This window comes from Melanerpes formicivorus, unplaced genomic scaffold, assembly GCF_026170545.1.
Source record: "Melanerpes formicivorus ecotype bairdi unplaced genomic scaffold, bMelFor1.0.p_v2 SCAF_45, whole genome shotgun sequence".
Lineage (NCBI taxonomy): Eukaryota > Metazoa > Chordata > Aves > Piciformes > Picidae > Melanerpes > Melanerpes formicivorus.
In genome coordinates, this window is record NW_027142397.1 from 854,820 (window position 1) to 872,170 (window position 17,351).

Below are 17,351 nucleotides of genomic sequence, written 5' to 3' on the forward strand. Positions count from 1 at the left end.
TGCGCGCCCCCTGCCGGCCCCGCCGAGCGCTGCGCCCTCCCGGGAGCCCAGGGCTGACCCCCGACTCCCCGCCCGCTGTTTCTTGCGGACGCGGCGGTGCTGACCTCGCTGTCCCAGAGGTGCTGTCCCCAGCCCGGCCCCACGAGTGCCCCCAGGGCTGCCCTGAGACAAGCGCCAGGGAAGGGACCAAAGAGGACGGCGCAGCTCAGCCAGCCAGAGAGGGACAGAATACTTCTGTGGGAAGAGACAACTTCAAGTTGTTCATCCAACCCTCAGCCCAGCGCTGCCAGGTCACCACTGAACCACGGCCCTCAGCACCACACCTCCAAGGCTTCGAAACCCCTCCAGGGCTGAGGACTCCACCACTGCCCCGGGCAGCAGCATTACATCAGGTCAGGCTTCACAAAGAGTTTTGTTCTGAGGGCTGCTTCTGCCCCACCACCCACCCTGCTGCCTCCCCTTGCTACGTCCATGGCCAGAAGTTGCAGTGCAGGATCAGTCCCAGCAGCCAGTAGGACAGGAAGAATCCAAGGAGGCATCTGCTGAGGGGGGTAATTAACCTATAGTTCAGCAGCAGCCTCACCAAGGGGTTTTCAGACGTCCCTCTCCCACAAGAACCAGGAGAGGAAGCTAGAAGAAGCTTCCCAGAGCGAGGTGCCATGGTTTGGTCGCCTGCTGCTTCACTCTGGAGCAAGGGTTCGTGTTCCTGAAGCAGGTGAGCACAGAACCAGTACAGGATGGGAGAGGAGGAGCCAAGGAACCGAGTCAGCACCTGAGGAAGATGGGCAAAGATCAGGTCCAGCAGCGCCCAGCCCTGCGCCCGAGGCACGGAGGAGCCACCTGCTGCCTCACACTGCTGGGGAAGGGGACAGGGGCACGGCCCCAGGATTTGTGACACTGAAACACCTCCCAGCTCCTCCTGCTCTCTGGTCTACACAGCCAAGTGGTCCCCAGGTACTGGACAACTGTCACCACCTCCCTGACATCCTTGTCACCACCCAGCTCAGGAGCTTCAGGGGAGATTTGAATGACACCGTTCAGTTAGTTCTTACTGGGCCCTCCAACCCTTGGTGCCACTCACTGTGTCCTGCAGAAGACCTGCACACACTTCTGGGGACCAGGGACATGTGCTGGACCATTCTGCTGCCATCCATTAAGCTCAGCACAAATGACAACGACCCAGAACCCTCCTCCCCCAGCTCAGCTCAGGAGCAGGGCTTGGCCAGCCTGGCACACACCAAACACCACCCAACACCAGCTGGACCCTTTGATCCCTGCCTCGGTGTCCCTGCCACACCCAGCACCTGGCACCCTCTCTGCAGGCTGAGCTGTGGGAGCCCTCCGTGGAAGAAGCTCCCAAGAAGGAAAGGGAAAGCTCTTGGGCTGCACCACTCTGTGCCACGCTGCCAGTGGGACAGCTTCAGGCTGCCCCTGTCCCTATCCCTGCTCCTGTGTGCTGCTGTGAAGCTCCTACCTGCACATGCATGCAGAAGAACCCAAACACCAGCAGGACCGTGGCATGCACCATGTAGACGAAGACAGCAGGGCAGCAAAACCCAGCTCTGGGCTTTTCCTCTTCACTCTTCCTCCTCTCCAGACCAAGAGTCAGGCAGTGCCGCGGGTTGGCAGCGGCGTAGGTCCAGGCAGCCCAGGAGCACAGGAGGGTGACAGGCAAAGCCAGCAGGAAGTTGGGTATCTGCCTGAGCTTGAAATACCTCAGAAAGCCCACGTCCCAGTAAGAGTCTTGGATATAGGAATAGACCACGGGGAAGCGATGGGAGCACCAGGGGGGCTTCACCCCGCCCGGGGCTGCCAGGCGGTAGCCTCTGTCCTGAGCCAGCTGCACCAGAGGCTGGGGAACGCTGGGCTCCGGGCCAGGGCCAGCCCCACAGAACCTCAGGTAGGCATAAAGCTGAAACAGGGCAAAAGGCAGGAAAATGCCAGCACAGGCCAGAACTGCCGAGGACGCCAGGCTGAGGAGCTGCTTCCACCACGGAGGGAGCTGCCCCCGGGATCCCGGCCCCGCCTGCAGCCGCAGGGCAAAGCGCTGCCCGCGGGAGTAGAGGAGGAAGCCTGCGTTCAGCACCCCGTTGGCTCGCACCCCGGAGGCCAGGCAGAAGAGCATTCCGCTCTGCCAGCCGTGCCCCCGCTCCAGCTGCCACATGGCACCGAAGGCCAGGCAGGCGAACATGCTCTCCGAGTAGGCAGCGGCCAGGAACACGTTGGCAGGGCTGAGCGAGAAGAGCAGCGCCGCCAGGAATGCCACCCTGCGGCCCCGCAGCACGGCTCGGCCCAGCTGGTAGAGCGCAGCGGCGGCCAGCACGGAGCAGAGGGAGCTGAGCAGCGCCGCGGCCAGCAGCAGCAGGCTGCGAGTCCGCAGCAGGCGCCGCAGGGGCCACAGCAGCCCCCCGGCCGCGGCGCGCAGGCTCAGGGGGTAGAGCGGCAGGAAGGCGAAGTTGTGCTCGAAGAGGTACCCGCGCTCCGCGATGAAGAGGAAATGCTCCGCGTCCCAGCGCGACAGACCCCCCAGCAGCCGCTCCACCACCGCGTCCCACGGGCCGGCCTCCGACAGCCGCGGGGGGCAGAAGGCGTCGGCGGCGTGATCCGGGATCAGGAGGTTAAAGAGAGCCTGGAGGGAGAAGAGAGGGCGGAAGGTCAGCAGAGATCCTCTTGGAAGCCACCGAGAACTGCAAGCAGGAGAAATCCTGAGCTGCAAAGGAGGAGAGGGAGAGGGCCCTAATGGCTCCAGCCTCCTCCCAGGGAGCTGTAGAGAGCAATGAGGTCTCCCTCAGCCTCCTCCAGGCTGAACACCCACAGGTCCCTCAGCTGCTTCTCCCCAGCCCTGCTCTCCAGAACTCCTCTCCTCCCCTCTGCTGCCCATGAACAGCCTCCAGCCTGTGCTGCTGCCAGAGCAGCCTCCTGCACCAGCAGCGTGCAGGCAGGGGCACTGCAGCTTCACTGCCTGGATGCAGCTGCTCTGTGGGTCCCCAAAGGTTCTCTGGTCAAGCAGAACCAGCCAGCTCTCGGTGCCCAAGGCACTGCTGAAGGGAGGCCTTGGGGCAGCAGACAGCAGCCCTTGCAGCATCCTTGCCTCGGGAACTGCAGACTTGCCTGCAGCAGAAGGGTCACAGCTCTGCAGCGCAGTGCAAACCACACCACCTCCCGGAGGCAGGGGTCCTGCCACCTCCACAGCTCCATTCTCAGCTTGAAAGTTGCCTCAGTAGGTCACTGCTGCCTGGGAAGCTCTTCCTCCAGTCTGGAAACCTGATCTGATAAAGAGAGAGCACAGACAGAAAGGTATTTGGGTGTTCAAGCAGCCTGTGGAGCTGGTGCCCAGGGACATGGTTTGGTGTTGAGCCTGCAGTGCTGGCTCCAAGGTTGGGCTGGGTGAGCTTGGAGCTCTCCCTTCCAGCCAGACTCTGACTCTGTACTGCTGGTGCCAGCCATGTTTGTAAGTCCATGGAATGGGTTGGATTGGAAACAACATTTAGAGGTCATCCATTCCCACCCCCTGCAGCCAGCAGGGACATCCCAGGCCTCCCCTGACCACAGACATCATCCCCACTGCTCCAAGCTCACCACCTGCAGCTCTCCAGTGCTTTGGCAGGGGCCCAGCTCTCTGGAGGGAGGACATCTGCCCCTCAAGTGAGCTGCATATGCTGAGCTGGCTCCTGTCCACCTCCTCCCTGCAAACCTCACCTGCAGGACTGAAGCCTCTCCGTGGGGCCTTGCTGCTCTCTCCCTGTACATCCCAGATGTGAGGTTGTGGCACCAGCTATGAAAACCACTGGCCCAGAGCCACCAAGGGCAGGCAGTGGCTGCTCTGCAGCTCCCTGAGGTAACACAGCCCTGCTGCTGGCTCCCCAGCCACCAACTGCTGCTCAGCTGAGCACCAGGACCCTCACAGGTAGGTCTCAGTGACACCACATCCTGCCCTGCTTCCCACCTGCATCCTTCTAATCCAACACCTCAGATCCCCAAACCAAGCACCTAATGCCCCCCAAGCCTCTTTTCTTCTTCTTCCCATGTTACTGAGGGAAAGAAAAATAAACCCAACCCCCAAAACCTGGCAGGTTAGAAAAAACCATCAGAGCTGCAGGAGGGAACAGAAAGCAACTCATCAGCAAGGCAAAATCCAGCCCCAGAGAGGCTCATTTATAGCTCCAGTCCCTAACCACAGGATTACTCTTCCTATTTAGCCAGATACAAAAGTTTGGGGGTTGCTCATATTCTCCTCTTGCTCCAGAGCATTCAGAGCCACAGACAAAGCAACTGGTGGGAGGCACATTCTGCTGCCTCACCAAGCTGTGCTGTTATTTTAAGCAGGGGACACTTCAGCCCCAGCTGTAAATTCTATTAAAGCTCTTTCACAGCTGCAGATCCAATTCAAGCACCAAGGAAAGAACACAAAAATAAATGGGGGGGGGGGGAAGAAATCCTGGTGCTTTAAATATGGTTGGGGGGAAAAAATAATGAAATAAAGCAGGGAGAAAGCCTCCTGAGAACATGAATGTGCCAAGGCAGCTCCCAGCAAAGCAGCTGGGAAAAGCCTGCTCCTGTCACGAAGCAGCACACCTTGTAACAGCTGAGCTGCAGCCCACAGCCCTCCTCCTGGCAGGGGGAGAGATGCCAGAGCTGGGGTGGCTCTGAGAGGGGCACCTGCACGGGTGCAGGACCACCAAGAGGCAGAAGTGGCTTAAAAACATTTCAGCAGAGGATAAGAATTTTCAACAGCATCCTTGGCCTGGATCGGCCACAGTGAGGCCAGCAGGAGCAGGGCAGGGACTGTCCCCCTGGACTGGGCACTGGTGAGGACACACCTTGCGTCCTGGGGTCAGTTTTGGGCCCCTCACAACAGCAGTGAGGGGCTGGAGCAGGTCCAGAGAAGGGCAACCAAGCTGGGGAAGGGTCTGGAGGACAGGGCTGGGGAGCAGCAGCTGAGGGAGCTGGGGGTGAGGCTGAAGGGAGACCTCATTGCTCTCTACAGCTCCCTTGAAAGGAGGCTGGAGCCAGGGGTGGGCCAGGCTCTTCTCCCTAGTGTTAGGTGACAGAAGGAGAGGAAATAGCCTCAAGTAGTACCCAGAGAGGTTGAGGTTGGAGATTAGGAAAAGTTTCTTCGCTGCAAGAGTGGTCAGAGACTGGCAGAGGCTGCCCAGGGAGGTGGTGGAGTCCCCATCCTTGGGGGAGTTCAGGAGAGTGCGGCCATGGCAGCTGGGGCCAGGGCCGGGTGGCCGTGGTGGTGCTGGGCTGATGCCTGTGCTGGATGCTCTCAGAGAGCTTTTCCAGCCGAGACCATTCCCAGACTCTGTGAACTCTCAGCGTCTCCCCCACCGTGTTCCGCCCTTCCCTTTGCTCGCCGACACAAACGGAGCTCTGGAAAAGGGCTGCGAGTGCAGGCAGCGAACGAGGATGGCAACGGCAGCAGGATGCGGCCAGGTCCGCTCGGTGCAGCGCGGGCCGGTGACCACCCGGTGGCAGCAGGAGCTCGCCACGGAGCCTGCTCCTCGCCCGGGTACCGGCTCCGAGCTGGGGCACGGGCTGGGGACTCCCACTCCGCTCCTGCTGCTTCCTTCGCTGGCCACATGATGTTTGAACGGGCCGAGAGGGCATTGTGTCCCCTCGCTCGGGGGTCAGACAGGCTGAGGGGCTGGACTGAAAACGTCACAGAACGGTTTGGGTGCAAAGGGAGCTTCGAAGCTCATCCATCCCAACCCCCTGCAGCCAGCAGGGACATCCCCAGCCAGGGCAGGCTGCGCAGAGCCCTAAACAGCCTGGCCTGGGATGGTGCCGGCCAGGGGGCAGCTGCCCCCTCTCTGGGCAGCCCGGGCCAGGCTCTCCCCAGCTCGGTGTGAAAACCTCCTTCCTCCCTCCCCTCCTTCCTCCCTCCCCTCCTTCCTCCCTTCCCCTCCTTCCTCCCTTCCCCTCCTTCCTCCCTCCCCTCCTTCCTCCCTTCCTTCTCTCCAGTCTGAATCTCTTCTGCTTTAAACCATCGCCCCCGCGGTGCTCGCCAGGGGGCTTCAGGCGGAGCTGTCCTCAGCTGTCTCTCCCCGGGTGGGTGCTGCAGGCCACGCGGGACCGACCCGCGCCGGGAGCACGGAAGGGCTCCCCCCGGGGCAGCCGGTCGGGGAAGCGAGGCCAGCCCCCAGCCGGCGCCCGCCCTGCCCTCGCCGCAGGAGGGTCCTTGGGCTGCGCTCCGCCGCCAGCCCCGGGCGGGACCCCCCTGGGCCGAGGCCTGCGGCCGCTCGAGCCCTGCCGGCTCTCGCTGTGCTCCCGGGGCCAGGGCTCGGGACACCGACCGGGACCCCACAGCCCTCCCCGGCCTGGCCGCGGCCCCTCCTCGGGGCGGGGGTCTTGGAGGGCGGGGCCCCGAGGCGGGGAGGGGGCGGGGCACGCCCCAGCTCCTCCCCCCCCCGGCTCGCGCGTGGCCCCGCCCCTCTCCCACCTGAGCGCCCCGCGCGCGGCTCCCGCGCCGGCTCCATCCTGCCGTCATCGCCCCGCCCCCTGCGCTCACGTCCGGCCGCGCCTGTTCCGGCGCTGCGCGCGCGGCCGCGTCACGTGGCGGCCCGGGGTGGGGGGGGAAGGGCCGGGCGGCGCCATCTTTGTTTGGGGCGGGCGGCGGCGCTCGTGCGCTCCCGGCCCAGCCCCGAGCCCTGCTGCGGCGCTCCCAGCCCAGCCCTCCCCCCGCGCCAGGGAGCTCCGCACTGACCTGCGCCCAGCCCGCTCCGGGCAGCGCCCGCGGGGTGCTGCCTCCTGCGCCCAGCCCGCTCCGGGCAGCGCCCGCGGGGCCGAGGCGGAGCAGCAGGAGCTGCGCTCTGCGGAAGGCAGCGGCAGCCCTTGCCCAGAGCCAGCTGCTCCTGGAGCTGCACCAAGGCAAACCCCGAAGGAAGCTGCTCGGCAGCTGCGGGAGGGCACAGACTCAACAGGGCTCTTGCCAGAACGCATTAAGCAACACCACACCAGGCTGGGAAGAGGTGTCAGTCATTACATCAATTACTTACTGTTACACGGGGGGAGGGGGCAGGTTTCCCCCGGGATCTCCACCTGATGACAGAGACCAAGCTCTGCTGGCAGCCTGACCCTGCTCACGCCAGGCTCAGGCACAGCAGCAGCCTGGGCAGCAGCCTGGCAGGGCCCTTCCTGCTGCCAGCATGGCAATGCCTGGGCAGAGAGCAGCAGCTCTTGGTGCTTAAGCCTGGCACTCTGGCAGCAACCTGACCTTGCCCACTGCAGGAGCGACCGAGAAACTCTCCCTGCCCGCTGAGTCTTCAAGGGAGGCTCCCTGAGTGCTTTTACAGAGCTCTGCCGTGGGAAGAACTCGGGCTCGCTCCTTTGCTGGTGAAAGTGGGAAGGCATGGAGGGGGCAGAGGTGTGGGGGTAAGGAATGCCTGCAGAAACGGAAGGCTTTGGGAAGGAATCAGGTCAAAGCGTCAAGGCTTTGCGTGCTGGGCAGCCCAGCCGAGCTCGGGCTCAGGTGTGGCTCTCGGAACGGTCGCTAATTGCAGGCTGTGAACGCTGCTCGTTCTCGTCTTGCTGATTTCTCATCCATGCTGGTTTTCTTCGAACCGTTTCAGAAGCGCCAGAGGTGGATGTGTCTGTGGCCAGGCAAGCGCTGGGGGAGCCAAATCACCCCCCTCGGACCCGCTGCTTGTACAAACAGTGGCGGAATGGGTAGTTAGCAGCACTGCTGCCTCCTCTCTCCCTCCCCAGCGCAGCATTTGCTTGCGATTCAATTCACCCTAATGCGAACACAGAGGCTGCACAAAAGCTGCTCACATTCCTTTCTTCAGCCTTGCTGCTCAGGTCCTTTCTGTTCACAAAAGAAAAAAGAAGTTAATTTTTTTACATGAATTCAACCGGAGTGAAACAAAGCTCCTGGAGAACAGAGCCGAAGGATCAGAGGAGTTTGGCTTAAATCGACAGCAGCGAGGTCCAGCGGAATCCTTCACTCACAACTTGGGGCTGGAAAGCCAAGGAAGCTCAGCACCATTCCTGCCTCTCACAAACCCCATCCTAAGGCCTCTCCTCTTGCCAAGGAGCTCCTTCAAATCCTGCTGCTGAACAGAAGAGTCAACCTGATTCTGACTTCCAGAGATCTGAAGTTTAAGGACTACAGCTGAGGAAGGGCTCTGGGGAGTTGGAGCTTGCTGGAAGAGCAGTGGCCTGACCCCAGGTGATTCCATGAGCAATTTGCCTTTAGAAAAGCTTCCCCTTTAAGGAGCTCCTCTGCTCAGCTGAGCTCAGGGCAGCCCTGGCTGGCCTGCTTCTATTATCATTCGAGGATAAAGCTTCAGGCTAAATAAAAACCTCATTTACCACGGCCTGGAAAAGTGCAGATTTTCCTACCAAGAGCCTGAACCTTGGCCCTTTGCTGAAGGGCATCAGAAAGCCTCCTCCTGTGCTGCAGGACCTCAGGAGCCCAGGGCACAGCTCCAAGGAAATGTGAAATAGGGCAGGGGGATGAAAATGCTGAACGGGAGCTGCCTCCCTCCTGAGCCTTCCTCGCCCTCTGAACTGCTCTGCCACAGCTTCACCTCACAGCCTCTCCTAGCCAGCTGCAGCCCTGAGCCAAACCACCACTGGAAGAAGGCAAAGGGAAAGCCAAGCAGCGCCCAGGGCTCGGGGGGGGCTCTCCAGAGCAAGCCAAGCCTCTGTCACGCCCAGGCGGTGCAGGACCTCCCAGGTCTCTATGCTGTGACAGGAAGGAGCTGACCTGCACCATCATCATCATCATCATCACCACCGGCACACCAGGAGGCCCTGACAGCACTGCAGCCCCCTCCCCGCTCTGCTAACAAAGAAAACCCTTACAAACATCTTACCAAGATTTAATGTACATTTATTCTTAACACGTGGAACATATAGTATAAAGATTTCATACTGATAAATGAGAATTCATTAAGCCAAAAAAGGAAAAAAAGGGAGGAATTTACATCAAGTTTTGGTGGTGGGGTGGGGGTTGGTTTGGTTGTTGTGGGTTGTTTGTGTTTGTTTGTTTTTTAGCTACATCATCTGGAATACAAAGATGCAGAACTCAGCGCTGAAAAAGGACCCCAAATAAACTAAAACCCAAAGAAAAATCCCAACCAAAACGACAAATAAAACCAAAAATACTGCTACCAAAAGCCTCAAATTTGTTGTTTCTTCCCTCAGGAAGCTTCCAACTCAACCTTAGGGCTTGGGGTTGGTTTTGTTTTTCTCCTCACACCTGGAGCAGAAGGGGAAAAACAAAAAAATAAATGGAAAGAACCCAAAATCAAACCAACTGCAAAGCAAAGAGAGAAATGAAAAACTCAAACTACAAATAACCCAAAAGCCCCCAAAAACCCCAGGGAAGGAGGGGGAGAACCTCTCCGGCGGTTGGCTGCTGAGCCAGCAAGGACTTTATACACAGAGACCTGCACAGCGTCCTCCGGGCGGGGGAGGGCCGGCAAGAGATTAAATAACTGCGTCTCGCTTTTGCAGGTCATCAACTCGGGGGCTGGGGGCTGGGGGCAGCGGAGGGGCAGGGCCGGGGGGGGGATGTGCAATGTACAACGTCAGAGATATGTACACGGGGGGGGAGGGGAGGGGAGGGGGGGGAGGGGAGGGAGCAGCGCCCAGGGCTGCGGCTAAAGGTTAAAACCAGTTCTAAAGAGGTGATCTCAGGGTTATCCATACAATCCAGGAGGAAGAGAGAAAGAGGTCAGGGTGTTGTAGGTTCACACATGATACTTTGGGGGAAAAGCCTTTTTTTTCTTGGTGGTTTTGCCTTGGGTTTGGTTTGGTTTTTTTTGTCTTTTTCTTTTTTTTCTCCTTTTTTTCTCCTCGAAGTTAAAACTAAAAACTTTTAAAAGCTACAGCTCGCTGCGGAGCCTCCTTGGTCCTGGTGGCTTGGGGCTCCTCTTGCCTTTTGGGCTCCTTTTTTGCCTTTTTTTTTCTCCTCTCCTTTCCTCCATTTTATTTATTTATTGATTTATTTATTTCTCACTTTATTATTTCTTTTCCTCTCCTTTTTTCTTCCATGGGAGACATCCTTACAGCAAAGGCTTTGACAGCTGCAGGTGTACAGTACACGAAGCTCTCTCTAAACCAAGCTACTGCACACACGAGGCCCTCCCTGGGCCCAGGGCTGTTCACAGCTTGGGGAGGGGGGGGGGGGGGGGGAGGGGGGGTTAAGAAGTTCTGGGTTCCTGCAGGGTTTGTGAATGTACAAAGGATATAAACCACAGCAGAGTTCAGCAGAGGCTTTGTGTTTGGGGGTTGTGTGTTGTGTCCTTCAGGAGCTCTACCACCGCAGACAGCTGGGGAGGGGCTGCCTGGCGGGGGGGATCGGGGGGGGAGGGCACAGCCAAGTCGCTTCTTTGTTGTGTTGGGTTCTGGTTTTTGTTTGTTTTTCCCCAAACTCACTGTAAACAAACAGCAACTTTGGTTAACAGAAAAACAGAAAAGTGATCTAAAAAAGGAAAAAAAATCTTCTCTGTAGACAGAACTTTTGTCTCCTTTAATAAGGGATTCAGGACAAATGGGGGGAGGGGAGGGGAGGGGAGGGGGCACACATCTTGCCCCCCCCCGAGGGGAGAAGCAGGACAGCGCAGGGCAGACAGTGGATTCTGAGGTGGTTTTGCATAAATAAAGGGCAACAGTCAGTTCCTAAGGGCTCCACTCACGCACACGCACACGGGGGCTGGGATCCCACAGCTGTCATGACTGGCCAACCAGAAACAGTACGTCACAGATCACTTGTGAAACCAAGGAGTTCATCAGGGGCGACACCGAGATGTCCAACAGCCGCGACTCGTACAAGGTGAACTCCGAGTGGTTCTCGTCCACCTTGGCCAGGGCCAGCAGCGCCCGGGCGGCTCTGCGCATCATGTCCACGCTGGTCGACTCGAAGGGAGGGCTCTGCATGTGCAGCAGGCTGGCCTGGCTCTGCTGGAACTGCGTGGCCGCCAGGCTGTCCTCCAGGAAGCCCAGCAGGTTGCCGATGCTGCCCTTCTGCACGGCGATGGCTCTGGCCGCCAGGCTGTCCCCCTGCGCCAGGTTGGCCAGCAGCACCACGGCCATCTCCCGGCACACGGGGTTCTTTCTGTCACTGAGGAACCGCACCAGGGTGCTGTACAGCTTCTCCAGGCGGCTGAACGGGGGGGTGGCCAGGATCAGATCCACGTTGTTGTCCTGGATGCTGAGCTTGCTGAGCGTCTCCAAGACCAGTCTCTGGGGGGAGAGGACCGCGTTGGGCCCCAGCGTCGGAAAGGGATCCTGGGCCTCCGCGGACGGACACACTGCCCAGTGGAGGAGTCCATCCAGGATAGGCAAACAGATGCTTTCCGGGTAGGGGGAGAGGTCCAGCTGGCCAGAAATGTTGGCCAAGGTGACCAGCGTGTTCTCACGCAGCATCTCCAAGCAGTCCCACCACCACTCCACCTTGTTGCAGCTCACCCCTTGGTCCTGCTCCTCCTCCTTCTCGTAGGTCAGGGGCGCCTGCTTGCGCTCGGGGTGCTTGTGGTGCAAGAGGATCAACTTGCCCAGGATCAGCAGCAGCCCAGGGTGTTTGGACATCTCAAAGTCATTGCCTGGCACAAACGACAAACTCCTGATGATGTTGGAGACGCAGATGCAGCGCTTTGCCAGGGAGTCCTGCCAGTCCAGGAGGGTGCAGAGGGGCGTCTCGTCCTTACTGTGAGGCTCATCCTCCAGGATTTTGATGTTTCTGTGGCTCTGGGCTGGGCTAATGCCAAAGGGAAACTTGCTGCTTTCCTTTGCCGCTTCCAGAGGTTTGACCTCTTCCTCCTCCCCGGCCAGGGCGCCCGGGCGTGCCGACAGCATGTCGTCCATGGTGGCAGTGATCCTCTTCTCCGAGGAGCCGTCGGAGGGAGGAGCCTCTCCTTCCCTAGTGCTGGGGTTGCTGTCGGCTGCTGACCGTTTCCTCAGGCCCGCGGGGCAGGAAGCTCTTTTGTGAGTCCCAGGCAGCTCCGCCTTGCTCTCGAAGTGTGTCTGGATGTGCTCGGTGGTGTCGCCGCCGCCGATCCGCCAGTGCAGGAGGCCGCTCTCGAACTCCTGCACCCGCCCCAGCTTGCCCGAGTAGTCCACCACGAAGGGGTCGTTCTTCTGCACCACCTTCACCGGCAGCTTGTCGAACTTGCTTGCCAGTTTCTCCTCGCTGCTCTCCAGAGGTACTTTGTCCTTGCCTGCAAACGCAGCCTCCTCCTCTTCCTCGTCCTCGTCCTCCTCCTCCTCCTCGCAGTTCAGGCTCCGTGGTTCATCCTCCTCCTCCTCCCCTTCTTCGTGAGAGGAAGCTGAAGATCTGCAGAACCTTTCAGGATCTAATAGTGTTCTTTGCCCTGGGTCTCCCACCTCATACTCCTTCAGGATTCCGAAGATCTCGATCAGGCAGCGCCGGAAATACTCCACCAAGAGTTCCAGCAGGCCTGGGAGCTACGGGGGAGGAGAGAAGCAGGAGGGGAAGGAAGGAAGGGAGCAGTGATCAGAAAACAACTTTAGGCTGAGGCTGGGAAAGCAGAGCACGAGAAAGGGCTGAGAATTTCAGCAGTGCTGTTCAGTAGTGGATGCTGGTAATAAGCTCTTTGCAGAGCTTTCCACCCTCTGAGAGCAGGAGCCAAGCCAAGCCCAGATGCTGGCTGGCAGTGCCCAGAGCACCCCCAGACCTGTGCAAACACACAGGGAGGGGAAGGGCAGCACTCAGCAAAACAGCCTTTACAGCACTGCTGAGCAGCTTTTACTACAGCCATGGAGGCAAAGGCTGAGCCTCAGGATGGACATCCCTGAGGGCAGAGCCAGGGGTGAAGGCAAACCATCAGCACCCAAAGCCACCAACAGCCTCCAGCCTTTCACTCTCGCTGCAGAGTCCATTGTGGCCTCCCCACCATCACTCACTTCCTCTGCTCCAGAGGCACCACAGAGAGGAGAACACACAGGCCTGGGCCCCAACAAATGTATCAGGCCAGTGAGTAACCAGCACAGGGACCCAGTCCCCAGGTTCTCTTCTGTCCTGGTGTGCTCCACAGGGATGCTGAGCAGCCTGGCCCCACAAGGGCAGGAGCTGCTCGGTGCTGCCTCGCTGACAGAAACCCTACCAAATGACCTGCAGCAGGAAGCATCTGCCCCCACCTGGCTGAGGTTGAAGGTCATGATGCTGTTGTCATCATAGAGCAGGATGTTTATGGTATCTAAGGCCCACGTGCTTTCAGCCAGCAGCCCGGACTTCAGAGACATCATCACTCTCCAGGCTTCAGGAGTTCCTGGAACATAAACACAAGAGATTCCCAGCTCCTGCACTTGGAAAACGAGACAGGAGACTTGGCACTGCTTTTTGGACCCAGGAAGAGCAGAGATGATGCATGGAGCTGAGGTTCCAGCATTCTCTCCCCAGGCAATGCTAAAATGATGTCTGAAACCACAGCAAACATCTGCAACAGGTTGCCCAGGGAGGCTGTGGATGTCCCCTCCCTGGAGGTGTTCAAGTTCATGTTGGATGAGGCCCTGAGCAGCCCGGGCTGGTGGGAGGTGTCCCTGCCCCTGGCAGGGGGTTGGAACCCTTCCAACCCAACCCATTCCATGGGTCCAGGAAAACACAACCCAAAGCCAAGCAGAACCCTTCCATCTGGCAGCACCGAGGCAAAGGCAGGACCCACCCCCTGGGCAGGCCCAGAGCAGCAGAGCAGCTTCCTCTTACCAATATCTTTTGCTGTCAGCCTTCTCCTCTGCTTCAGCACAGGTTGTGTGGCTTCCACGGAGCCGGGCGGGAAGGTGATGTCTCGCCGGATCAGGGGGGGCTGGACAGCTGCTGGTGTGATGTGGGAGGCAGGCACCGGGGGCCCTGCCTTCTGCATCTTCATCCCCGAGTGCAGGAAGGGAGACTTGCTGGGAGAAGTGCGGTTCTCCAGCGGTCTGGGCAGAGGTGCTGGGCTGGATACCTGAGGAATGTGATTCTGCATGCTGGGGGGGGTCTGGTAGTTAGACTGGGGGGGCCTCGTCATGGGGGGCACGGGGGCAGAGGGGCCGTAGGGAGGCTGCCGGTTGCCGTGGGCGGGCCACGGCCCCTCGTGGTTGACCCTCTGCTCCGAGTGCAGGATCTCCTCCGTCCGACTCACGCCGTGGTACGCGGGCCCCTGCGGCGCGGCGCCGGCGCCCTGCCGGTTCGGGTAGCTGTAGCCCATCTCGCCGCGGCCCTGCCACAGGGCTCCCTGCTGGGGGCCCTCCGGGGCGGGCTGCATCGGGCCCCCCAGCATCTGCGGCGGGAGGCTCTGCTGCGCGCCCGAGCCCGGCGGCGCCGAGACCCTGTCCCTGCCGAACTGGAAGGGGAACTGGCCCTGGGGCGCGGCGGCGGAGCGGCGCTCGGCGGCGGGGTAGGCGCCGCCGTACTGGTTGTACAGGTCCGGCTGCGGCGCCGGCTGCGCCCCCGGCTGCTGGCTCTGCTGCTGGCTCTGCGCTGCGGGCAGCGGCTGCGGCGCCTGCCCCTGCCCGGCGCTGTAGGGGACGCTGTACAGGTCCCCTTCGTGCCGCTTGGCCGGCGGCCCGTAGCTGCCGTCCATCGGCCGCTTGTAGTTCTGCAGGGAAACAGAGGCAGGGCAGGCGTCAGGGCAGCCGCGGGAGCGCTCGCACCCCGCGCCGGCACGGGAAGGGTGGCTGCCGGCAGCAGGGAGGCTCCCTCCGCACGAGGAGCCCCATGGAGAACACAAGGGGCACAAGGTACTGCTGGGGGGATTCCTGTGGGGCTCCGGGGGAAAGCGTTTCCCGCGAGCACAGTCAGACATTGGAATCACCTCCCGGGGCAGCAGTGGAGTCCCCTGCGTGGGGAACTTTAAGCCTCAGCTGGACAGGCTGCTGGGGCAGCTCGCTGCAGCTCCACACCATCAGCTAGAAAGGTTGGAGCAGGTGAGCCTTGGGGTCCCTTCCAGCCTGATCATCTACTGGGAAACAAGGAACCCACAGCTCAGCAGGCAGTTGCTCAGAGCCAGGGCACATGCCCCACAGCACGGCCTGCGAGAGGCTGAGCCTCCTCTCCTCCTTAGCCACGTCCAGCCCCAACTGGAGCAGCCTTTCCCTTTCAGGAGGCAAGGCCAATTCCTTGTGACTGGCTGGGTGCTTTCCTTGTGGATTCTACAGGGATGCCTGGAGGGCTGAAATCTGCCCCCTGAAAGGACTTGCCTGTGGGGAAGGCTCGGCCCCGCTTGCACCACGAGCCAAGCTGTGCACAAGTTCTTGTTTCTTTTCAGACCCTACTCCTCTCTTATCAGACCCTGCTTCTCTTGAGGCTTTCCCCAAAACAGAGGTTTGATGCTGCAGCATCAAACAGGATAAACCTGAACACTGTTGTGACTCCTGCTGCTTCTGGAGGCTGGAGAGTCTGAAATCTGCAGATCACTGAAAGGACCAAGAACTGCTCTCCCCTCTACATCTTTTAAGTGCAAATGCAGAGAACAGTCAATTGCTGAGACAAAATTAAACCCCAAGCCCTCTCTTGCCTCCAAGGGTCCAGGCTCTGGCTGCTCCATGCTCTGCTCAGAAGCTCCAGGGTCATGACTGGCTTCAGATGGAGCTCTAGGGCTTCAAAGCTGACAGGAACCAGAGTAACTGGAACTCCTGGCCCAGCGCCCCGTGGCTCTGGTTGCAGAGCCAAACTGCAAAGCAGTTGGAATTATTCTTAGCACAGCCTGGTGAGTGCCCTCTCTATGCTCTCCTAAACCAGAGAACTCAGAATCATCAGGAAAACCTTCTGGGCCCTGGCACTGACACAGAGAGCAAGTCAGATATGAGGATTCTGGACAGAGCTGGGTGTTCATTCAAACTCTGTCCTGAAACAAACCTGGGGGTGGAGAACCTTGAGGAGGAGGCAGAGGGGCAGCAGAGGAGCCTTTGTCTGCAGCTCTCCAGAGCCACCAAGGACCTACCCCAACCAAACTCATCTGATCACTTCTTACAGAAATGTGACGGGCTTCAGAATGTTCCAGAGGGGCAGAGAAGCCCAATAAAGCTTCCTGATCTGCTGCCTGGCCAGGGCACCTGTGTCTGCAAGCTACACAACCTTCCAGGTCAGTGCTGGGAGCACTAAAACTTACCCAAACTACCTGGAAACTGGGGGCAAAAAAGCCTCCTGGATAAGCTCCTTCATTCTACCCAGGGATAAACACACAGCCCAAAGGTTTCCATCCTCCTCTTTTCATGGATTTCAGAGAGAAAGCTCTGCTCTGTCCATCAAACCAGCCCCTTGCTGATCCTTTACCTGCTGCTGCTGTTGGTACATGGTAGTTTGCTGGCTAGGGAAGGGGCTGCCCGAGGATGTGCCTTGAGTGGAGAATTGATTGCCATAGGAATCATGTCTGGAGAAGAAACAGAAGCATTACTGATCTGCTCGGGTGCAAGCTTCCCCTTCCCAAGTCTCAGAGCTCTTGCAGTGGGAAGAGCTGCTTGTGACAAGAGCCTGCACAGACCTTTGCTGCTGCTGCTGCTGCTGGGGGTAGCGGCTGGGGGAGTACATCCCTGACTCCGGGGTGGAAGGCAGGAGGTTGGGCTGCGGAGTGCCGGCCGCTAGGTTGCCCTCAGGTCCCATGCCGGGCTCCGTCCTGCATGGAGATGGAGACAAAACCCCAGCAAGTTCATTTAAATCCACTCTTGCTCCTCAGGTGGGAAAGGCTGATGCCAGCAGGGAGGAGAGGTCCTCAGCTCATCAGCCAGGCGAGGCAGGCTCTCAGCAGCACCTACCTCACTCGGTCGTAAGGACCTCCGTAGGAGTAGTGTTGCCGCTGCCCCATGGCCATGTTGCCCATCCCTGGGCCTGCAGCACGGTTGTAAGGGTCACCCATAGCACTGTTGGGGCCCTGCCCTGAGGACATGAAGGGATCGCTTCCTGGAGCTGGAATGGTGGAAGGAGCAACAGTCAGGGGCTCTGTCCCTGCCCCCCAAGCTCTGTCCCACTCCTGGGGCTCCCACAGCGCATCCCGGCGCACGGCCGGGCGGGGGGCCGGTACTGGAGCGGAGCAGGGGCAGGGGCAGGGCAGCACTGCCTCACCTTTCCTCATACTGCTGTAGGGATCTTTATTTGGCTCGTAGGACATGCGACTCATCATGTCAGAGGTATTCATGCTGGGCTGGTACCCTGGGTTTGGAGTCATGGAGTTGCGCTTCTGGAACGCAGGATCGCTGCCATCTGCGAAGGCATCCTGAAGGCCAACCGAGTTACTCCTGGTTCAAAGACCCCACAGACACAGCATTAGAGAGCTCCAGGAGGCCCCTCAGGATGCCTTCCCCACACATTCCCGCTCAGGTGTTGCTACTCCCCACAAGAACCAGAGAGGCATCGAGAGCTGCCCCCAGATCCAAGCCTCAGATCCCACCCCAGGGGCAGTGATTGT

General features: G+C 59.7%; 2 protein-coding genes across 7 annotated transcripts in view; both read right to left on the minus strand.

Annotated features, from left to right (window-relative positions):
• Nucleotides 1-66: 66 nt before the first annotated feature.
• Nucleotides 67-6,756, minus strand: PIGV (phosphatidylinositol glycan anchor biosynthesis class V). Of its 5 annotated transcripts, none has more exons than XM_068159057.1 (4): nt 6,707-6,756; nt 3,112-3,269; nt 1,475-2,629; nt 67-772 (listed from the first exon to the last, which is right to left on the minus strand). In XM_068159057.1, the coding sequence occupies exons 2-4, from the start codon at nt 3,196-3,198 to the stop codon at nt 464-466; spliced, it is 1,551 nt and encodes a 516-aa protein (XP_068015158.1). In that variant the 5' UTR covers nt 3,199-3,269; nt 6,707-6,756; the 3' UTR covers nt 67-463. The 5 variants fall into 5 exon arrangements, with proteins under 5 accessions (XP_068015158.1, XP_068015155.1, XP_068015157.1 ...); XM_068159054.1 differs by lacking the exon at nt 6,707-6,756 and adding an exon at nt 6,443-6,524; XM_068159056.1 differs by lacking the exon at nt 6,707-6,756 and adding an exon at nt 5,080-5,847.
• A 2,053-nt stretch (nt 6,757-8,809) lies between these two features.
• ARID1A (AT-rich interaction domain 1A) overlaps nt 8,810-17,351 on the minus strand; it is a 61,544-nt gene continuing 53,002 nt past the window's right edge. For both annotated transcript variants that reach the window (XM_068159015.1, XM_068159014.1), the window contains exons 14-20: nt 17,009-17,181; nt 16,702-16,852; nt 16,431-16,562; nt 16,223-16,319; nt 13,673-14,546; nt 13,108-13,238; nt 8,810-12,414 (exon numbers count right to left, since the gene is read on the minus strand). In XM_068159015.1, coding sequence (XP_068015116.1) covers nt 10,681-12,414; nt 13,108-13,238; nt 13,673-14,546; nt 16,223-16,319; nt 16,431-16,562; nt 16,702-16,852; nt 17,009-17,181 — 3,292 coding nt within the window. In that variant the 3' untranslated portion in view covers nt 8,810-10,680. The remainder of the gene's footprint in view (nt 12,415-13,107; nt 13,239-13,672; nt 14,547-16,222; nt 16,320-16,430; nt 16,563-16,701; nt 16,853-17,008; nt 17,182-17,351) is intronic.